Genomic DNA, 24,049 nt, shown 5'->3' with positions numbered 1-24,049 from the left:
GTGTGAGGAGTCCATAGAAGTTCATGAGTTCCTGGTGTGTTTCTTGACTCCCTTCACCAAATGTGTCTTTTGTATTTTTTGATATAATTTTATGAGTGAGAATTATTAATCTTTTGAAAGATAATAAATAGAACATACTTAACTTTTTTCTATTTCTGCTCTTTTAAAATTAGGAATCAAGTACTGGAAATGTTTGATCATGCTTATGGTAACTATATGGTAAGTAGAGAGTTTATTTTTACATGCCATATATATGAGTTGATTGGGGGCACAGGCAATTGGGAATTTTGAAACGAGTTAATAGCATTTTTTTTTTTCATGAAAAGAAGTTTTCACTTGAAGGAAACAGTAAATATAAACTAACAGAGTATTCCTGTTATACTGGTTTCAGAGAACCAGTTTATTTAGTCGGTGAGAATGTACTAACATTAAATTTTGAAACATGAAAAGTTTCCTTGAATGTTTATTGCATTTTATATGGCTAGATATTGTGGCTGTAATAATGAATAAGAGCTTTTGACCTTAAGGGAAAGAATTCTTTGATCTGAAGCAAAACAAAGGCACAAGATTAAATATTTTGTGAAGAAAACAAAGGAGTCTTGGTGGCTTAAGGGTTAAGCACTAGACTGCCAGGCAAGATCAGTAGTTAAAACCCACCAGTCAAAAAAAAATAAATAAATAAAACAAACAAACAAAAAAAACCCACCAGTCGATCCAAGGGAGAAGAGGCGAGGAAACCCTCTGGGACAGTTCTCTCTTTGCACCGTCCTTTAGGGCCAGGATCCTCGTACCATCACACAGCAGTAACAGCAGCCAGGAGGGAAACAATTGCATTATAGAAGTGACAAGACTATTACCCAGCCCTTGTCCAACTTACGTTCCAAAAGTAGAGTTGGAAATATATTTTGTTTTCTCAGTGTACTCCTCCATCTTGTTCTGAAATGTTGCAGGGCTCAGGTGAAATAGCAAGCAAATTTGAGAGTTCAAAAGAAAGTTTTGCATGCAAATTTGTATAATTTGAGAGAGTCTAATCAAATTATTTTGATCATTACTTCTTATGACTTTATTTTTGCTTCTTAAAACATATCAGTAGATTTTCTCTTATGATTAGAGCCCACAAAATATGGTTGGGGAAAGTTTGGCAGAAAACTAACTTTAAATTCAGTTTTAAATAGTTTTCAAATTATTCTGGCCATCCGTTTTTTATTATATACTAGCCCAAATAACTTTATATTAATGTCATTATCTGTATGAGTATTTTAATATATTGGCTATTTGCATTTTTAAACATTTTCTATATTTGGTCATTCTTGTTCCTTTTTATATTCTATACATTTTAAAAGCATGAATTGAGTTTTTAGTTAATAATGTTTTTAGAATTTGATAGTGATGAAGCTTTGGATATTTTTAGTTCAATCGAAAATTTTAATTGGAAGTTTAATTTTTTATACTCAAGAATCTCAAGACCCTAACCTTTCCCTTAATATTTCTTTCAATTTCATTAAGCCCTGGTTAATTCCATTTGGGCAAATGATATGAGGGGGTACCCAAATAACCTAAAAAAAGCTCCAGTAGTATGAATTTTGGGGGCTGCATCCAGTGACGTTGCCTGGGAAGGTTCTCTCTGGTCACAGTGCATTTTTTCGTGAAAGCAGTTTTGCTTGAATGTTGTTTTTTTGTAATGGCTTTTTTAAGAGAACAGAATGTGGCTGTGAAATTTTGTTTCCTACTCAGGGAAAAATACCTCAGAAATTGTTGTGATGTTGAGCGCAGCTTATAACGACAGTGCTGTGGGAAAAACTCAAGTGTACAAGTGGTTTTCTCATTTCAAAAAAGTAGAAATGTCGATGGATGACAAAGCTTCTTCTGTATGTCCGTCATCTTCCTAAATGGATGGAAATATCCACTCATAGTGCATTTGGAGTTCATTCTACCAGATCAGACTGGTAATCAAGCTTTCTATTTAGGCGTTCTAAAAGATTGCGTAACCTTATGTGACAAAAAGGCCTGTTTTTTTGCAAAAAACAGCATGCTTCTATCGTCCCATGCACCTTACCCACCTGATCTCTCTCCCTGCGACTTCTTTTTGTTTCTGTCAATAAAGAGGGACATGAAAGGACAGTGATTTGACCATATAGAAGAAGTGGGGGGAAAAACAAAGGGAGTGCTGTCAGCCAAAAAAAGTTTGAAAAATGTTTCCAAGAATGGAATCAGAGTTGACAAATGTGTTAAGCATAATGGAGAGCACTTTGAAGGTGATAAGGTTGTTTTGTAAAAAAAATTGAAATACATAGCTTTGAAAAAACAATCTGGTTCTCTTTTTGGGTACCCCCTTGTAGTTTATCAGATCTAGGCTGATGTTTTTTAGATGACCAAGTAGATGCATTCTACTTTTTCAAGCCATAGTTCTTTGATAAATATACACATGTGGTTCTAAAGTTAACTACAGTGGTCCATACCTGGACCACCTCAACTCCTCTTGCTCTGAGTAGAATGCGATCTTGACAAAACACAGCATCTTTATGTCTTGCTGTTTAAAAGGGATAAACAGAAAATATTTTTACTACATATTTTCTCCCTGTGATAGAGTATGCTTAATCACATAATGCATCTGTGGCAGCAGGTTCCTGGAGTGCCCCTCATAGGTCTTCCGGCCCAGTTCCTGTTGAAATCTAACTGACTTAACAGCTGCAGTTTACTATGTAGGAGATCTAAGGGAGAAAGATTTCAACTCCAAAGAATGGAAACCCATAGAATTAGCATCCTCTCCTGTTTTCCTTTGAGATCACGCCCAACTGTTATCTACTGTAATGCATATTTTACAATGTTGAACTATTTTACAATGTAAGTGACTCCCACATACTTGTGCTAGCTTAATCTATGTGAAGTTTGTAGCCCAACAGTTAGTGCAAAAGTCACACTTCAAGTTCTCAGTTAACATGACATAGTCCTAAAATATTAAGGCAAATCTAGGTGCCTTGTATTTCAACTACCAATAGTCAGTTGAAAATGTTTTCTAGTTGCTATACACAGAAACACTATTGACTTGCTGTACAGTGAAGGTTTATTGGTTTTGAAGTCACCGTATATACTCGAATATAAGCCGGCCCGAGTATAAGCCAAGGTACCTAATTATTACCTGGGAAACCAGAAAAACTGATTGACTCGAGTATAAGCCTAGGGTAGGAAATGCAGGATGTGAATTAACAGAGACCAGAGGAGAGAGACGGAGCGCAGCCACAGACCCATCCTTACCAGTTCAGCTGCTGGAGTAAGTGAATCACTACGGGTGCTTCTGCGAATTGGAGCCGTCCACGTCATAGGATGGCTCTGATTGGTTAGATGTGAGTAAACAAACATTCAAAGTCCTGCACTGCGGAGGAATGGCAATCACCCTCGAGATGTTATACCTCGCTGGGGTACCACTGACTCCAGTTTTTCAGCACATTTTTTGTGCTGAAAAACTCGGCTTATACACAACTGTATACGGTAGCTTGATATTTAAGTTTGCCCTGGAAGTATAGTGGGTTACTTGGTGTGCTGCTAATTGCAAGGTCAGCAGTTCAAAACCACCAGTTTTTCCTTGGGAGAAAGATGAGGCTTTCTGCTCCCATAAAGATTAACAGTCTCTGAAACCCAAGGGGCATTTAGCAGATCTATGTTTCTGTCCTATGGGGTTGCTATGAATTGGAATCAACTTAATGGCAGTGAGTTTATTTTTACATTTATCTCTACTGCTTATTAGCTTGGACCCACCTCTCTGAGCATTGCATTCTAGTATAAAGTAAGAATGACTTCAATGGGTAAAGATTCCTGGTGGCACAGCAGTTCAGCACTTAGCTGCTCACAGAAAGGTTGGTGGTTCAACCCCCCCAGTGGCTCCTCAGGAGAAAGACTTGATAGTCTGCTCTCATAAAGCTTGTTAGAAAACTGTTTGGGGCAGTGGTACTCTGTCACAGCAACAGCGGCATGGCAGATGGTGAGTTCTGAGAAATTTTCATTGTGAATGGTGGGGTGGAGAAATCCACTTCGCTGTATAGTCAGCTGTCCCCTTGGCTAAACTGTAAAATGCTCGGCACATGATAGGGCTTTAATAGATATTCAAGGCTTTTCCACATTTCTTTACTGGTTCTTTCTAATATTCTTGCATCTAGTCTGTGTCTAGAACAATTGCTTATAGCTTTCCTGGTTCCTTGGAAAACAATTGTGTTTTCCAAAACAGGCAATGGGATATAGTTAAGAGCAAAAATTCTGGAAATAGAGACCAGCCTGCATGGGAATCTCATGACTTTGCTCTCTTAGCAGTGAGGTGACAGGGAGAGTTACCTGATCTCCCTGAGCCCAGCTCCTTATGTCTGTGAAAGTAGACAGACAATGGCCTGCCTGTTTCCCGCTTGTTGTAAGGACCAGATATGTCATTTAAGTGCTTAGAACTAGTGCTTGGTAGCTAAGGAAGACCGCGTGAGCGCTGACTTCTATTACTGCTAATGCTACTCATTTCTATCTGAGAATGAAATTGCCCTAGTAAGTTTCATGTAGGCTTCATTAGGACATGTTTCCCAGATTGTACATAGAAAGTCATCAAAGTGTGCGCATTTTTTCCTGTTCTGGTGTATGCCCTTTGAACTTTTTTTCTTTCTTATTTCTGAATTCAGAGTTTTTATTATTATTCATAACACTGCTTTGCCAGCTTTAGGTGAATCACTTCATCCCCATTCTTAGAGTTAGACAGACAGTGGCTTTCTGATTTTATCAACTACTGGCATAACTATTAGCATTTTGACAACTGTGTTTGGCAGATTGGCCCATCTCTCGGTCCAGTCAGACTGCACAATTCATCCACAGTGACGGGCACAGATGGCTTTCTCTTCCCCAAATTACATGAAATGTGATGTTTGTTTTAGGCTTTCTTGTGTGACCTTATTTAACCCTAGACCACGGCTATTTTAGGCCCTCTTTTAGCATGTTTTCTTTATTTGTGCCGAGTTCAGTTTTCAGATAAGTTTGGAAAGCAAAATGACAAGTATTTGGGCCACCTGGATACAGAACCTTCTTTTGATTTGAGATCTGTGATCTTATCTTTGTCTCCCAATTTCTTCCTGTCTACTATCGACAACTCAAAATATACTAGTAAGCAAAAACTGTACTTTAGTGGAGCACTGCATATTAAAATAAACTTGAATAGGGTTGATAGGCATGATTTCCTTTAACTTCTAGGGTCATACCTAATAACCAAGTATAAACGTGATTTTGTGACAGCACAATTCAAATGAGACAGTTGTGGTGGCATGCCTCCTAGTCCATTCTGACTCTGATGCTATAGGACAGAGCAGAACTGAAGTTCTGTCCCTGCCCACCCAAACTAGGGTCTTCTCAGCTGTAAGTCTTTGTGGAAGATCTTCAGATCTCCAAATAAGCAGGGTTGGGTCTTGATTGTTCAAACCAAAGGAATTGTTTTAGAATAGAAGATCCTCTGGATTTCTAGATTTACATATTGGCAAAGCTTCTTTTCTTTTTAAAAACTAGCTATTCTAAACAAAGAATAATTCTAACAAAGTAGTGTAGAAGTGGGACAAATGGCTTTTATATATGCCTCTGTGTAGACCTTATGGGAATGTCTACTTTGTGTTAGTCATTGTTCCTTGCCCTTTAAGAGCATGCTAAAACTCTATCAAAATAGCTTCTGTGCTATTCTTTCACTGCTTGATAATCACACTGGGATACTCAGTAGTAGTCGTCGGTCTTTTTGTTTACTCAGCATTAGAATCAATTGTCATTGAGTTGGTTACAACTCATACTGTGTCAGAGTAGACCGGTGCTTCATAGCATTTTCAGTGCCTCCTATTTTGAAAGTAGATTTCCAGGCACCCAGATACCTCTTTGTGGCTGGACTCACACTTCCAACCTTTCGGTTAGCAATCATGCACAGTAACTGTTTGCATCACCCATGAACTTCTATTTAATCAGTGTAATTGAAGTGTACTGTTTTTGCTTTTGTTTTGCAAAGAGCATCCCTGTATACATGATATACCCACATATAGAATGCATGGAAATACTGTCTAAACTCAAGCATAAGCTGATTTTTTCAGCACATTTTAATGCAGTTTTTGTCATAAAATTAGGTGCCTTGACTGATATTTGAGTTGGCTTATACTCGAGTATAGACGGTAATGAAACTCAGTAAAACAGGTCAGGCTTAATATGTTTTATTTTTGTAAAAATGTGATGATTTACAAATCAGAGGTAAAGTTCCAATTTTAGGTATATAATCTTCAGTTTTAACAAATGTGTATGTTGGAATCAACTTACTGGCAGTGGGTTTGGTTTTCTTGGTATACAGTTGTTAATCATTACTACAATCATGAGTCAGAACATTCCTATAAAGCCCCCAAAGTTTACTTTCATTATTTATTCTCCCCACTATTGGTTCAGCAAGCGTTCCTTTGTGTTCTGGCACTATAGTTTTCTAGGATTTCATATAAATGCTACCATATAGAATACAGACTTTTGATAAATATTCTGTAGCCTCTTTTATTTAGCATAATGCTTTTGGGCTTTATCATGGTTGTTAGATATATTAGTAGTTTGTTTAATGCTTAGTAATATTCAGCTGATTTGTTAGAACACAATTTACTTTTCCATGAATCATTTGGCTTGTTTCTGGTTTGGAGCTTTGAACATATGAGTAAAGTTTTTTGTCATCTTATGTTTTCCTATGCTTGTCACCTAGAAATGAGTCCATAGCTGGGTCGCATGGTCAGTATGAGTTAAACTTTAGAGAAACTGCCAAACTTTCCTAAAGTGGCTATAACATTTTGCATCCGCCACCAGCAGCATATCAATATTTACTCTACTTTTTCTTGAACACTTCATATTTTTATCCATATTAATTTTAATTATATAATTATTTGACCAGTTTAGATATTTTGGGGGCTCGTTTACTTCAGTGGTACGTGCTCAGCACCTAACAATAAAGTTGGCATTCTGCTCCCCTAGAGCTTTAAAACGTTGGAGACATATGGAGCTGTTTTAGCCCAAGCTCTGGTGATGTAGGGCTTACCAGTAGGCCTGCAATGTGCATGGTTGGCAGTTTGAAACTGCGAGCAACCAGCGGGAAGAAGATTGGCCTTTCTACTTCCATAAACAGCTACACTCTTGGAAGGAAGCCCACAGGGTGTCGCTATAAGTCTGCTTGACTCCATGGCAGAGAGTGATAGGATTGCTAGGAGCCCTGGTGGTGTAGTGGTTACACTGCAAAGTCAACGGTTAGAAACCACCAGCTACTCTGCAGGAGGAAAATGGCACTTTCCATTCCCATAAGAAATGACAGCCTTGGAAACTGACAGGGCCCTTTCTAGCCTGGCCTGCAAGTGTTTCTATGAGTCAGCATTGACTCGATGGCAGTGACCATCGAATTGCTGAGTCGTAACTGAGTCAGTGGCAATGTGTATATGGGTGTAGTGGATATTTAGTGATAGTACATTTTTATTTTCCTGATGTTGTATTTCCATGATTTTATTTATTATTTGTATAATCCAGATATCGGTAATTGTATGCATATATTTTGCAGATTTTTTCTTTTTTTAAAATTTTCTTGAGTATCTTGATACAGTGTTTTAAGTTGTGATCAAATCTAATATATGATTTTTGTTTTTTTATGACTCATAGTTTTATATCCTGCCTAAAAATATTGGCCTAGCCTAAGGTCACAAAGAGTTTTTTCTTGATATTTTATAGTTTCAGCTTGTTCACTTAGATCTATAGCCTAGTTTGAGTTGACTTTACATGCGGTGTAAGGTAAAGGTTGATTTTCATATTTTTTAGGTGAATATTCAACTGTTCCTGCAGTTTTTAATTGAAAAGAATATACTTTTCTTTTTGGATTACTTTGCAACCATTGTAAAAAAAAATCAATTGACTGTTTCTTCCCAAACTTCTTCCTTTTTAGATTCTATTCTGTTTTATTCATCTAAATATATAACCTTTGTATCAGTTCCACTTTGTCTTGATTACTGTTACTTCATAGTTAGTCCTAAAAGTCAGGCATTGCAAGTCTTTGTTTTGCTCTTCTTTTTCAGAATTATTTTACTTATTCTAGGTTCTCCTGTCTTAAGTTTGGAATGACATTACCATTTTCTATAAAAAAGCCTACTGTGCTATTGTTGGGATTAAAGTGAATCTGTAGATCACTTGAGGAAAATTGAATACTGGATTTTCCAACCCACAATCTTGGTATCATTGTCCACCTATTGAGTTCTTATTTATTTTCTCTTACCAATATTTTATAATTTCTAATATATAGATCTTGCACATCTTTTGTTAAGTATATCCTTAATATTTCATATTTTCTGAAGCAGTCTTCCAAATTTTCAATTGTTATATAGAAATATGAGAAGCATTTATGTATTGTTCTCTTATCCTGTAACCCTGCTAAACTCACTTATTTTTTCTAGTAGCTTTTCTAAAGAGACCTTAGGATTTTCCACACAGAACAATCATGTCATCTGTAAACAAGAGAGTTGTGCTTCTGCCTTTCCAGTCTACATATCTTTTATTTCCTTTTCTTGCCTGTTGCAGTGTCTAGGCCTCCTAGTATTACATTGAATAGAAGTGATGAGATCCTTGTCTTGCTTCTAATTTTAGGGAGAAAGCAATTAGTTTTTCCATTATTAAGTATGAATTTAGCCACTACTTTTTGTAGTTGGGTTTTATCAAGTTGTGAGTTCCTTTCTATTCTTAGTTTGCTGAGGATTTTTAACAAGGAAGGATATTGACAGTGGACGGTATAAGATAGGAAAATAATAACATGAAAATATAATAATTTATAATTTTTCAAGGGTTCATGAGGGTGAGAGGGTGGCCGAGAGAGGGGGAAAAAGGAGCTGATGCCTAGGGCTCAAGTAGAAAGAATATGTTTTGAAAAGGATGATGGCAACATGTACAAAAGTACTTGACATAATGGATGTGTGGATTGTAATAAGAGCTGTAAGAGCCCCTATAAAATGATTTATTAAATTTTTTAAAAATGAAAGGCTATTGAATATTTCAAAAGCCTTTTTCTTCATATTGAAATGATCTTTAAAATATGTTAACATAGTAGCAAGGCATTATTTAATTGTGACATAAGTATTTATAGTTTATTTAATATAGCATTATTTCACAAAGCATTCCTAAGTTCAATTGACTAAAATCAAATTGAATAAGATAATATTGAAGAGTTTAGAAGCCTTTATTTTCACCAAACTTATAACAGGTTATGTTAAAAGTGTACTACTCAATGATTAATTCAAAATATTGTGGACAACAGCATTTATGTTACTTATTTCTCAGTGTTGAGAAGCATTCAATAAAATACCAAAGGGGCTTTAAAAAGTTCATGGAAAAATTCCATTTAAAAAAAATTCTATTTTCTTCTTTTTTCTTTTAATCATTTTATTGGGGCTCAAACAACTCTTATCATAATCCATACATACATCCATTGTCTGTCAAGCACATTTGTACATTTGTTGCCATCATCCTTCTCAAATCATTTGCTTTCTACTTGAGCCCTTGGTATTAGCTCCTCATTTTTTCCCCCTTTTAATTCTATTTTCATATGAACTTTTTGAAGCTTCTTTGCATGCTTCATAAAACAACAAAAAAAAGTTTGGTATTGGGAGTTGAGTCTCAAGGTTTGATAGTTTTGAGAAGTGAAATCCTAAAAACTGGAAAACATTGATAAATGTCTATGAAGGGGGAACAAAGGAAATAGGAAGCTGGCTTGGAGGGATGAAAAGAGATGTGATAAATTTACAGGTTGAATAGCAATTAGCATATGCTGTCAGTAATTAGCATGTGAAATAGATGATTTTTTAGAGGACTTCTTTAGTTGTTGTTTTGTAAAAGAAGAACTTCCCTGCCTCAAGGAAGATAAATGTTTAATAGTGAAGATCTGGAATATGACATTTAAAATGCACATAACTCTGCTAGAAGTTAGGTTCCAAATTTTTCATAAATCATTTTATTGATTAATGCTTAGTGCAATATGTTTAATGTAATGAATGTTCCCTCTGCTTAGTTTTGAAATTAGTTGTACTATGACATCAGTTTTTAACGCTCCGCTGACTGTAGTGTTTGCAGCAGAGTTATGATACTGCATAGTCCCAATAGATTTAGAGTTTGATGTGGAGCGTTATTATTCTTTAAAGAGATTTTTGGTTTAACTCTTTTGCTTATAGCTACACATGTTCTGTTTAATTTATATTGGACTCTTTTTCACCTGAGTTTTATTTCTGATTGATAATTATTAGGTGTTTATAATGCTCTGAATCACATTAATAGGGACCATTTATTCCTATGTGTGGTACTACATTGCAAAGAGGGAAGTGTTACAGTCTTCAGTTGAAACCCGCCACAGCTATTTACTTGCCACATATGCATTGCACTGGGTTTATGCAAACCAACTGTTGTTTGCTTTGTGGTTAACCTGAAGAAAAGGGTATGGTTTTATTTTTTTTTATTTCCTTTTTTTAAATTTTTTTTTAATTTAGAATTTTTTAATTTTTTTTTTATTTTAACAATTTATTGGGGCTGATACAATTCTTTTCACAGTTCATACATATACATACATCAATTGTATAAAGCACATCTGTACAGTCTTTGCCCTAATCATTTTTTTCTCTTTTCTTCTTTTACATTTTATTAGGGACTCAAACAACTCTTACCACAATCCATACTGGTTTTATTTTTATCCTTAATCTTGAAACAACAAGGTGGGGTGGGGAGGGTATTTTTACAACTGGTTTAAAGTGCCTCTATTTGATTATTCTGGTTTCAGTTGCTATTAGGTGGTTTCTTTCCCCCTTCTCTGGATAAGCTCAGGTTAGATTTGAGACAGAGGTGTTTGTACGTATTTGTTTTGCAAAACTCTGAAATTTTCTAAATACATCGTTGTAGCCTTTCGTGCTTTTCCTATCTCTGGGGCTGCTAACTGCCAGGAGAAAGACGAGACTCTGTGCTTCTGTAAGAGTTACTAGCTGCGAGTCAGAATTGACTTTCTGGCAATGAGATTTTAAGTTGCTGTTTTTCATTTTCCTTGGCCTGCTTTATTTTTTTAAATCGCTTCTTGTTGGCCAAGTGTACCTATGTTGTCATCATCTTTTTCAAAACATTTTCTTTCTACTGGAGCCCTTGGCATCAGCTTCTCAGTTTTTCCTCCTCCTTCCCCATGCTTCCTTAATTTATCAATTCTTCTTTTTTTGTTTTCATGTCTTATATTGACTGCTGTCTCATTTCATCCACTTTTTGCTGTCCGTCTCCCTGGGATGGGGGCCATATGTCGATCATTGTGATCAGTTACCCCCCTTACTCCCCCCCTCCCCCCCCCGCCACCCCTTATCCTCCTAGTATCGTTGCTCCCCTTATTGGTCCTGAAGGGTTTATCTGTCCTGGATTCCCTGTGTTGTTAGCTCTTATCTGTACCAGTATACATGTTCTGGTCTAGCCAGATTTGTAAGATAGAATTGGGGTCGTGGTAATGGGGGGTGGGGAGGAAGCATTAAAGAACTAGAGGAAGGTTGTGTGTTTCCTTGGTGCTATAGTGCACCCTGACTGGCCCTTTTCTTCCTTGTGGTCCTTATGACAGGGGATGTCCAATTGACTACTGATGGGTTTTGGGTCTTCTCTTTGCCCTCCCTCTAATTCCCATTGATATGTTTTTTATTTGTTTGTCTTGTTTTGGGTCTTTGATGACTGATATCTGATGCCATCGACACCTCATGATCACCCAGGCTGGTGTGCTTGTACCATGTGGGCGTTTTTGCTTCTGAGCTAGCTGGCCACTTGTTTATCTTGAAGCCTTTAAGACCCCAGGCCCTATATCTTTTGATAGCCGGGCACCATCAGCTTTCTTCACCACAATTGCTTATGCACCCATTTGTCTTCAACGACCGTGTCAGGAAAGGTAAACATCACAGAGTGTTGTGTTAGTAGAACAAATTGTTCTTGCGTTGAGGGAGTACTTGAGTAAAGGCCCAATGTCTATCTGCTACCATACCACTTTATAAATAAATATATGTATATAGCTCGAGTCCCCTGTCATTGTGGTTGGCCATATTTTTAATGTTCCTGACTTCTCATATTTTTCTGCTACTAATGTGCTATGCAGGAGTGCTAGTGGTGCTATGTGTTGGGCTGCTAACGATAGGTCAGCAGTTTGGACCTGCCAGCCACTCCGCAGAATAAAAATTTGGCTTTTGGTCCCATAAAGATTTACACTTCATAAACCCACAGGGGCACCACTACTCTGTCCTGTAGGGCACTAGGAGTCAGAATTGACTTGCTGGCAGTGAGATTTGTTATTGTAATTAGTGTTTGGGAAGTGCTATGGCTGTGGAAGCTAGATCATAAGGATTGAGTGGGACGTGGAATCAGGAATCTGTTTACTGAGCTTCACGAATTAAGAAGGAATCAGATGAGCATGCAAGTAGTAAGAACAAGTCACATACCAAACCAAAATCAAATCCATCGCTATCAAGTTGGTTCCATTTCATAACCACCATATAAGGCAGAGTAGCTGTATAAGATTTATTTTTTAATGGTGATGAAGGAAACCTTCAAGGAGAGAACTTTAAAAATTTATTTCTAAACTTTTATTTGTGAATTGGGTAAAGATGTACAAAGCAGATGATCAGTTTTTATTACTCAGGCACATTTCCCGTCATCTCTTTCACTATATTCCCCTCGTTGTGACATCCTTTATCTCAATCCCTCTCTGCTCCCTGTTTCCATTCCTCCTCCTTTTCTAACTCTTGTAACTTTATCCTTGGGAAATTGCTACCTTTTTAATCCCAAATGGTTGATTATTTTGGGGAGTACATACTTCACTGATATTATTGGTCCCTTGTAGACCTGTCTCTTGTTTGACTGACCTCACAGGGCTGAGTTCAGTTCCAAACCTGCAGGATGACTAAGGGCCCTAGTTCTGGTGGTTCCACTACACTCTGCCTCGCAGCACAGTGCCTAGTAACACTCTTCTGCTCGGTGTGAGCTCATGTATCACCGACATGTGTGGAGTAGTTTCTATACAAAAGGAAGTTACTCATTTTTGTGGGCTTTTATGCTTTGCAGGGTAAAATCCCATCTTAATTATGGCATTTCTTTACTTGCTGACTTTTATTAGTACAAGATGCTCTTAAGCTAAGCCATACATTTTCTCATTCTTCCTGCGGACTCACTTTCTGATTTTTAGCACTTAATTTCACAGTGGAATGGGGACACTATATGCTATGTTCCCAAAGTAAAAAAATTTCTAAGGCACTTTGAAAAATGCCAAGTGATTCTTTTAAAGATTTCCTACCAGAAATTATGTAAAGCGTGAAGACCAGGTGTTTCCCCTTCTTTTTTTGGCTTCAACTGCTCTTACTTATTTTACTAAATATGTCAATTCCACACTGATGTTGACTATACCCAGGTGATGTTAATGATGCTTCCTGGGATTAGAGAAACTCCCAACTCCTTGTTTTTCAAAAACGTGTTGTTTTAAACAATGTGATTGAATTTCAGATTATTTATGGGGAATCATAACTCATCATTGCCTTTATCCCTGTTGCAATACATCAAAGCCCAGTATCTCAGTTCTCTCCACTGGCGTAGATGGCCTCATCTTTCTTCTGTGGAATGGCTAGGGGGTTTGAACTGCATACCTGTAGTTAGCAGCCTAACATTTAACCCACTGCACCGTATTTAAAATCAGGCTTGTCTTAGAAACTTTGCCAGGAGAGTACTCAGTGAATGTGATGCGCATCTGACTATACAGCGCCCCACCCAGTGCCATTAAGTTAATCCAATTTGTGACCCTGTAGGACAGAGTAAAAGTGCCTCTGTGAGTTTCTGAGAGTGTGAGTGCAGAAGAATATCATCGAATTTCTGAAGGGAATAAGTCACGCATTTCCAACTATTCACCTTGTTCTTTTAAGTATATGATTGGAACATACAGTAACCATGACCACGCCATATAAATAAATACAAACTGAGGACTGAGTTCAGGCAGCCAAGGGAATAGAAAATACAAAATATTTTTAAAATATCAAAATAAAAATGTCTTAAATACAGTAGCTTTAAGAAAACTGTTCATTATTTCCAATGTTAAGTAGAGTACTAGCAGTAGCAACCATGTGAATTATAGCTATAGAACCTGAATGCAAATGTTATAAACCTTGGTAGTGTGAAAATAGAAACAGGCCCCACTTTGTACAGTATGACCAAGCCAAACCAAACTCACTGCCATTACGTTGATTCTGACTCTTGAGCACCTTTGGACGGAGTAGAACTCTTCCTGTGGGCTTCTAAGACTGGAACTCTGGAGGAGTTTCTCCTGAGGAGTGACTGGTAGTCTCCAACTGCTGACCCTGCAGTGCAGCAGCCACCAGGGCCCCTGTAGAGTAGGGAAGGGCTGTAAAAATGATCATGCAGGCTGAAACTATGCAAAGTAAGATTGGTAATCAATGGGGAAGTGACAGTTGCCCTGCAGCCTTTAAAGATATTTTTCCAAACGTTAAAGATAATCTTGCTATCAGCTATAGCTATAGGAGGAAACAAAAGAAATAATTTTAGAATATTCAAAGTACTGGAAACAATAAAATTTATTTTCTTTCTCTGGTAGGAAAACTTACCAAGAAAAACTTGACTAGTTTGTATAGTTGTTATTTATTATGAAATATACAACAAGTAATTTGTCTATGCCATAGTGAATTGCTATACTACTTTCTAAATTTGGTTCATCGTTTAGGATTTTATTCTCTGTACTGTGAGATGTCATTAAATATCTCAGAAAATTCCTTTGATGGGAAGTATTTTTTTTACATCATGGTTTGTGTGAAGTCTTGATCCTTTCCATCTCTCCCACTCATTTATGCCAGTAATTTCACCTTTATTAAATTCTGTTGGCTGCATATTTAATGGTAGTAGTGTGAATGTTTGTGCGGCCATCTATTCTAAAGCTTCATTTGCATTCAATTTGAATTTTCCCTCCGGCATTACCATTTTAAAATTTTCTGCTGCATGTATTCCTTTATTGCCTACGTCCCTGTTTCAGTTACCCATATATGAAATGTAAGTCATGTGAATTCCTCTTTGGGTGACAGGAGGCAGCACAGGGCACTCTGCTGCCTGTGTGTGAGCTGTATCACAGCTGCACAGTGGGCAGTCACCGGTGCTTGGCAAGGAGCCAATGATCAAGATCAACATTTCTGATTTACATAGTGGTTGTGATGAGCTAGCACCAAAGTATGTACCGTTTACAATTTGTTGTTAGTGGCTGCTAAGTGGACAACAATTCATAATGACATTACATATAACAGAATGCAACGATGCCATCTTGTGCCTTGCTCATGATTGATGGTATATTGGGGTCGATTTTTCTGTTAACTATATCAGTTCAGCTTATTGAGGGTCCCCCTCATTTTTCAGCAAAAGAACAATCTACTTTACTATCATTGGTCTTTCCTGATGGATGGACTTGTCCAAAGTATGCTGGGTGAAGTCTCAACATCTTCATTTCTTTGGAGACTTTTGGTTGTTTCTTCTAAGACTGATAGGATACTCACCGGCAATTAAAACTACAGCCGCTGAGTTTACTTCGACACAGAGTAACCCTGCGGGACAGAGTAGAACTGGCCCTTTCGAGTCTTAAGACTGTGAGTCTTTATGGGAAGAGAAAGCCTCTCTTTCTGTTGCTTACTGAACTTTTGGTTAGCAACGGGGTCTGTATGGAAAGACCTGTGTACCACACTTGCACCATGTTGGTGTGGGACTGGTAGCTGTTAACTAAACTGCAGTCTTTGAAGTTCATGCAGTGAGACCACGCAAAGGGAAAACTACTCTAATAACTGAAAAAATTCTAAATCGAGTGGGAAAAATATGAATGTATTAGACCTTTTATTCATGGCAGGGAGGCAATAGCATTGTTTAATGTTGAAATGTTTAATTAGCACAATGATTCTAACCTCGAAATGTTTCCCACAGTCATGATTTATTAATATTAGAGGAGATTTTAAGAACTTTTCCCCTGGTGAAGAAGATACCACATTTAAGCAGTGCTTGTTTTTCTTGTTTCTTTCCTTTTTTGCTAAGACCAGGGCCAGTAGGTGGAGATGGTCTAGCCAGTTTCACTGAAGTAAGCACACATTCCAGGCGTCCAGACCCCGGCATAGGGCCCTATACTCAGGGCCAGTAGCCTCAACGCTCATCTCCTCGAGAGCCCTCATACAACGAAATCCCGTCTTATTTCTGAGATCCAGCTCTTAGACTGCACTGCTCCCTTTTGGTACTGGAAAAAAGAATTTATTTTTGCTTTGTTTCAATTATATATTAAAAGCAATTTCAAAAAATTATCCAGCCTTTCAGTGTGTCTCTAATGGGTGGGAGGGGAGGTGACTATATTTGCTTCATCACCTTTACTGTTTAGACTGGAAATGCCCCGTCATTCTTTAAAAACATTCTACTCACAGCAGTAGCCTAAACTGTATAAAACCGTCAGTTGGATTCTGACTCATGACAGCCCCCAAATACCACGATGGAACTGTGTTCCATAGGGTTTTAATTTAATGTACGGCATGAGCACGCTTGTAAATACAGTGTAAACCTGAGAGATGTATGTGTATTTGAAAGTAGTCACTTCTGTAAGGGAAGGAGAATGGAGGGAGGAGAAGAGCATAGTATCAGTTAAGACTTTTTTTTTTCATTTGACATTTTCTGCAAGCATGTATTATACTTGTAATTAAAAGTTTTATAAAAGAACCCACAAACTGTAAGTATAGTAAAAATTGACTGGCCTTATTTATTTTTAACAATGAAAAGGTGGTAATCTCCAGATTTGTCTTGTTTTTCTGAGTGACTCAGTAAGGTTTCCCTTATAGGAACATGCTTACCCAGCTGATGAGCTCATGCCCTTAACCTGCAGAGGTCGAGTTCGAGGCCAGGAGCCCAGTCGGGGTGACGTTGATGACGCCTTGGGAAAGTGAGTATTTACAAAGGGATGACGTGTCTCAACTTCCAAAGTGTCATGTTTCCAATAGGCAGTTTACAATCAAATTTCTGGAAATTAGCCAAATTATAAAGATTATCTTAACTATTATATCAAGCTTTTCTAGTTCCTTATGTTATTGTTTATTAAAAATTAATTTACCTCTTAGAGATGTGAACATTCTGTTATTGTTTATTAAAACGTACTTGCCTCATAGGGATGTGAAAATTTCAGCTAGTTTTAAAGCTGGTTGTAACTTTTAGAATGTATGTAAATCAATAAGTTATTTTGTTGACCTTAGTTTTTCTCTTGTTGAAAAAGTGCTAATAAATGTATCTATCCATCTTGAAAGGCATGTAGATAGACTACGTGCTGTAATCTTGAGCCTTTTGCCTTCTATGTTATTGGGGTGAGGGGAGAGGGCCTCATAAAGTTCATGGAAAATGGAATGGAAAGGGAATGAAAGCCCTTTCAAATGTACAGCCTCAGAAACCTTAGAACCCATTGCTGTGAATTGCAATCAACACAGTGACAGTTGTGTGGATCATATAGGATGAGACTAAGTCTTAGACATTCATGGACAAATGCTTAGAATTTCTAATGGTTTATATCTTGCTGTATTTGTTCTTAGATTTTCCCTGACACTGATTGATTCTTTGGACACTCTTGTGGTATGTTTAATTCTTTATGTATTTCTTTTAGAGATTTCATAATAGGCCTACTAAGTATTATGGATATAATCATAACACAGTAATTATGAAATGGGAATTTTAAGCATTTTAAGATGTTCTGATATTTGCTCTAAAGAAATATTGAGTTGAAAATGTCCAGTGGAAGTCTGTAGAATTACTGAGAATAATGAAGATACTCAGATCATTGCTGTAGTTGTCAGTTTATATGACAGCATATTGATCAGAGAAGTAGAAAGTTAGATTTATTTCATTTGGACTAAGAAGTTGAAGCTATTGGAAGGAAGAAATTTTACAAAGTACCATGGACATTATTATTCCAGAATGGCATGGCATAATGATAGTGAAATTGTTAACATTTTAATGCTAAATCCACAAACAAAAAATTATTTTCCCCAGCAGTAGCATTAGGAACAAAATAGATCATTCTTGGCACTCCTTTTCAACCTGGTTGGATAAAAATTAAAACTAATTCTGGTTTGGGGTAGTTGTTATAGCAGAGAGAAAAAGATGAGTTTTGGAAGTCACGATTTTAAATATAGTATCTTCATATGTGTGTTAAATGCACAGATAATTTGTGGGATAAAAAGTGGGCTTCTTTCAGCATTTTCTTTAATGTGTACTTCGCAACTTTAAGGTAACACCTACATACTGATTAATTTTAAAAGCAAAAAAGAAATTTGGAGATGGCAGAAATTATTTGGAACCAGGCTATTTCTACATGATATTAGTTCTTTGTTCTTCTTCTACTGGGATGTTTTTTATTAGGCCAGAGATTCTCAGTTCTACCAGTGCCTTTGGACCACCGGGAACTAAAAACCGAACCAACTCCACCAGCAACAGCAACAAGACGCTTGCTTCTTCCCAAAATTTCATTGTTTTAGAATAGGCTGAGCCTTGCTCTCTATTTTGTAAAGCATAGGTTTTCAAACTTACTTGGCCCACCTGCCCCTCTTTTCAGAAAGAAAATTACTCAGTGCCCCCCAGGCAATTAAAATTTTTTATACTATAGTCCATAATCCAGGGTAAAGTGTAGGTACATTCTTTTGCAGCTCCCCTAAATTATTCCAGTGGCCCTTGCCTCCCATCTTTGGGGGGGGGGGGTTGGTATCACCCACTTTGGGAACCACTACTGAATTGCTTCTTTTGTGGCCCTAAAATGTAGCCACGACTAATACCGCATTGTTTTAGACCTCTCTTAGCTGGGCCATTTTCTGTAACTTAATGGTTGTGTACACTATGTTTTAATAATACATGAGAATATTTAAGTCTTGTTTGGGGTAAGTGGTCCTAGTTATTTGATATATAGTAGAAGAAGAAGAAAACATATGGAAAATATCTGGGACTGGGGTGCAGAGCACAAATGACCAACTGGGAAGTTTCTATGTACTCTGTAGCTGTATGCATCCCAGGTGAATTTGATGGGGTGAGAGGGAGAAGGAGGGTCCTGTTTGAGGAAAGGCTATAGGTAGGCTTAAGTTTGTTTCTCATTTCATCTTCTTAGTTTCATCAACTCCCCAGCAGGTTCTTTATCATCTCTCTCTAAGCTCTTAGCGGACTCTTGATCTCTGATTGTTTTCATTTTTTGGTGTTTAATCAGACATGAAAGAGGAAAAGTCATTTCCAAGGCTGTATAACATGGAAAATCTGTCAGCCTGTCTAATTAAGCAGACACTAATTATTTTAAAGATGACTTCCATTAGGTTTATATCAATTATACACTTGGCGATAGTCCTTAACATAGAGTCCATGGACCAGCATCTTCTTCATTGGGGAACTTGTTTGATATGCAACTACTGGGGCCTGATCAGGATGTACGAAATTGGAAACTTGGGAAGAGGCCCCACAGTCTATTTTTACAAGTTCCAGGGGATTCTGATGAAGGCTAAAGTTTGCAGTGCTTTTTAAGTCTGAATACACTACGAGTTGGTTAAGGAGCTTGATAAAATTCAGAAGGCCCAATGTGGGAGCCTAAGAGTCTACATTTGTTAATGGTTTTCTACTGCTACTGCTGCTCCTGTTTTGCTTGTCAGCAGATAGCATTTTGAGGAATGAGACAAAGTGTGCCCTGAATTCTGGCTCCTTCTGGCAGGGAATAAGGAGTGCTGGTGGTGTAGTGTTTTCCCCATGGAAACTCAGCTGCTGTTCCATGGGAGAGTGAGGAGGAAGCTCTCTGTACCCATAAGGAGTTACCGCCTAAGACGTCCGCACGGTGCAGTCCTTCCCTGTTCTACAGTGTTACTCTGAGTCAGAATGGATTCTGTGGCATACTTGTTGGCGAGTATGGCAAGAAATAACAAAATAAAAGAAATAACTAAAAATTGGTAAATTAAAAAAAAAAGAAATAACATAATAATCACATAATATAGAGAGGTGTGACCTTGGGCAAATTATGTAACTTCTCTGGAACCCTATTTTCACCTTAGAAGATCCTAGATTAGATGTCTAGGGTTCTATCAACCCTAAACTATTATTTCTCTTGGATCTTTGGTTCTCATTCAGATAGGTAACTTCTATTTATTGAAGATGTTTCTAAGAGGAGCCAAGAATTTTAAGAACATTTAAAAAGGGGGTTTTATAAATTCTTTAATTTCCATCTTTGGCTAAGTTCAAGTGTAGTATAAATCCTTTAAATTACAGTTTTTTTTCAGGTGGGAATGGCTCAACAATGTATTATTATGTATCATTGTGGCTGTGAATGATACAAATTTATTTTAATTTTTGTTATTTCTTAAGCATTTCTTCTAGTTTATATAGAAGCATTATGGTAAATTAGAGTACTTTGAAAGGTTTTATTAAGAAGAGAATTTCCTAAAGGTCATTATGTAACATTATTTTATTGACAGCATATTTTTCAGTATAAGTGTCTACATTTAGAAGGAATGCTATCTTGTATATTCTGTGTGAATGCAAGGATTCACTGATTTATTATTTATTAATGCAAGGATTTCTGATTTATTAATTGATACTTTGTGACTGTTTTTGCTTTCCTTAATGATTTCATTATTTGAAACTGTCAGTAGGAAATACTACTGTGGCAGTGCATACAACCTTATCGTTTTTTATTTGGTCATAACTTAAGTCATATTTATATTATTAGAATTTGATCTTTAAATTCAAACTGTTCTTAATTATAGCCATCTAGTTTCTATTGAATTTAATGGAATTAAACACTAAAATTAGAGCATTAATCATGAATTTTGTAGAGAAAAACATATCGAAACAAAGTAGAAACAAGGTGGGAAAGTATAACACCTGGACTCATCCTTTGTTGTCAGCTAGGAGCATAAGAAACTCACTAGCAGAGCTGTAGAGTGAATTTTCTAACCAATTCTTGGTAAGGAAGCTCTTACTCTTCATTGAAACAAACAGCATTAGTTGTGTTGTTGCTTGTTTTGATTTTGGTAAGAAGTGTGGAAAAGCCATTTTTCTATTAGAAAAGCAGCGGGGAGGGAGGAGGAGGGGGAAAAAAAGGAAACCGAGCTGATTTTAGGAACCCAAGTGGAAGGTGAATTTTGAGAATGATGAGGGCAACAAATGTATACGGGTGCTCTGCTCAATTGATGTATGTATGGATTGTGATAAGAGTTGTATGAGCCCCAATAAAAAGATTTATTAAATTAAAAAAAATGAGAATAGAGATACCAGGAGGAGAAGGAGAAGGTGGGGAGAGAAAGGGGGAATCGATCACAAGGATCAATGTATAGCCTCCTCCCAGGGGGACAAACCACAGAAAAGTGGGTGAAGGGTGACAGAGGATGATGTGAGATGGGAAAATAATCATCTATAACTAATCAAGCAGGGAGGGAGGGAAGAGAGAAGGAGGGGGAGAGGGAGGGAGGGAAGGAAGGGAGGAATGAGGAGCTGATATCAAGGGCTCAAGTAGAAAGAAAATGCTTTCAAAATGATGGTGTCAACATGTGTACAAATGTGCTTGACATAGATGAATGTATGGATTGTGATATGAGATGTAAGAGCCCCTAATAAAAGTATTTAAATTAAAAAAAAAAGGAAAGCAGCTAAGACCTCAAAATAGTGGTGCGATGGGCGGTCCTGGGTAGGGGGGCTTCTGATTACACATCAGAAGGGTCCCAGGGGAGAGTTCTCTGGGTGTAGACTGAGGGAAAAGAAGAAGGTTAGTAACGTGATACAGGTATAGATGGAGAGAGAGAGAGAAAGAGAGAGAGAGAGAGAGAGAGAGAGGCATTGTGTTCTATTCTCAAGGTGCTGCATAGCTTGCAAGGAATTGAAGACTGAAAAAAGTCAAACTAAAAAAACCTCAAATTCATTTCCATCAAGTTGATCCTGACACAGCTGACTCGCAGCACAGGATAGAACTGGCCCTGTAGGTTTCCACGATGATAAGTCTTGACAGGAGTGGAAAGCCTGCAAAGCTTTGTCTTCGTCCCACAGAGTAGCGGCTCTTGGTTTAGAACTGCTGACTGCAGTTAGCAGGCCAATGAATATAACCAAAGTTGGTTTCGCAATACATTTTCCTTGTGACTCATAAAGCTTACTAGGATTTTTAATCAGATACTCTTATATAATGGAATTAGAACTTGTATTAAAGGTATTATAGCACATGAAGAAGTACTGTAAAATTATCAAGTAAAATGTTTTGGAAATGATGATGACAATATATGTACAAATATGCTTGATACAATTGATGTATGGAATGTTATAAGAGCTGTAAGAGCCCCAGCAAAATGATTTTTTTAATTATTAAACAAATGAGTCAAAGGAAACTACTTTTAAGAGATATGGAATCTAAATAGCCTCTAACCGTGTGACCTTAATTCAGGCTTAATAACCCAAGTAAGCTGTGTGTTGTAGGGACTGCTTCAAGGAGATCAGTACACAGATCTCTACAAAATTCTTCGCTTCCTTGATATTTTAGTCCCAAATTGAATCATAGTGGCAGTAGTAATGATATTAATGGCTTAAATCAGATACTGTGTTAAAAGAATCTTCATACCCATTATCATATTTAAGAAAATCAGCCTTATGAGGGGAGACGTTTTCCCTTTGTAGATAAAGAAATAGACTCAGAATTGGAAGTTAACTTGGCTAGGATGACATAGAGACCAGAACTCACACAAGGCTTGCTCTTAACCAAAAGTTACACTGCCTCCTGAGTAAGGGGTGGATCACCTGGAGATAAAGATGTGTGCGGTTTAGGACCCATCAGTTTCCCTTTGAAGGATGAGCTGTCGAACTCGTAGCGGTTTTGAAGCCATACTGGCATTTCAGCATGGCTGAGAAAGATGAATGTAAATATTCCTTATATTTGAATACTTAATTAAAACAAATTTTTAATATTACCATATTTTATAATGTACTAAACTGTAATATTTTGTGTTACATTTTAGATCCTTTTTATCATAATAACTTTTAGCTACTCATCATGACTTTGAAATGAGAAATGAACTGTAATAATTTTCTTCTCCTAGGTACTAAATAAAACTAAAGAATTTGAAGATGCCGTGAGGAAAGTTTTAAGAGATGTTAACTTAGATAATGATGTAGTTGTGTCAGTCTTTGAAACAAACATCAGAGTTCTTGGGTAAGTTTATAAAGTACTAAAGCTGTAATTTTAATGACGGAAAAGCCTAAAGGATGCTCTTTATTGATGGCAAAAGAGCAAGATTTTTCTTGGGTTTTACAAGATAAATGTTTGGGAATGGGCAAATATAGACAACAGCAGGCTTTGGAAAAGGTTGTAGAGTCAAATCAACGGTAATGCCTGCGCATTGTTAGGAAAGGGCGATATGTGGGACGTGTTTCATGGTAGCTCTGTGAAGAAAACTACGTCATAGCATGATAACCACCATTAGCGTGTCTCCAGGAAAACTGCATGCAACTGAGCTGAGATAGCGCTTAACTGCACAATTTGAAGCACTGTGAGAAGCTTTAAAAGATGAAATTACATATTTTATTCATATGTTTCAAAATTATGAATTTCTATATTTGATTATTACTTTTGTGTTGCTATAAACTGTATTGTTAGACATAAAGTGACCTTAGTCTTCAATTACATTTTAAAAATTGCTCAATAAAAAAAGGTTGCTCTACACAATTTGTTAGTTTCATTGCAGTTAAGGCGGGGCAAGGTTTTTGGTGATTGCTATTTGTGCCCTGGTGGTAGAGTAGGTTACGTGTTGGCCTGTGATCTGCATGGTCAACAGTTTGAAACCATAAGCAGCTCCAAGAGAGAAAGACTGGGCTTTCTACTCACATAAGTTGTTAACAGTCTTGGAAACCCCCAGGGGGTCGTTCTGAGTCAGCATTGACTCGAAGGCAATGAATAATTACACGTTGCTTTAAATTAACATTTATTAAAATAAATTTTAGTTTTAGA

The 24,049-nt window shown here is 37.1% G+C and overlaps 1 protein-coding gene across 4 annotated transcripts in view; it reads left to right on the top strand.

Annotated features, from left to right (window-relative positions):
- EDEM3 (ER degradation enhancing alpha-mannosidase like protein 3) overlaps positions 1–24,049 on the top strand; it is an 88,645-nt gene that overhangs the window by 7,932 nt on the left and 56,664 nt on the right. For all 4 annotated transcript variants that reach the window (XM_075528329.1, XM_075528339.1, XM_075528321.1 and 1 more), the window contains exons 2-5: positions 174–219; positions 16,896–16,996; positions 17,634–17,673; positions 23,142–23,254. In XM_075528329.1, the coding sequence (XP_075384444.1) occupies positions 174–219; positions 16,896–16,996; positions 17,634–17,673; positions 23,142–23,254 (300 nt within the window). The remainder of the gene's footprint in view (positions 1–173; positions 220–16,895; positions 16,997–17,633; positions 17,674–23,141; positions 23,255–24,049) is intronic.

The sequence above is a fragment of the Tenrec ecaudatus genome, chromosome 1, assembly GCF_050624435.1.
Source record: "Tenrec ecaudatus isolate mTenEca1 chromosome 1, mTenEca1.hap1, whole genome shotgun sequence".
NCBI lineage: Eukaryota > Metazoa > Chordata > Mammalia > Afrosoricida > Tenrecidae > Tenrec > Tenrec ecaudatus.
This window is presented reverse-complemented; position numbering and strand designations above follow the sequence as displayed.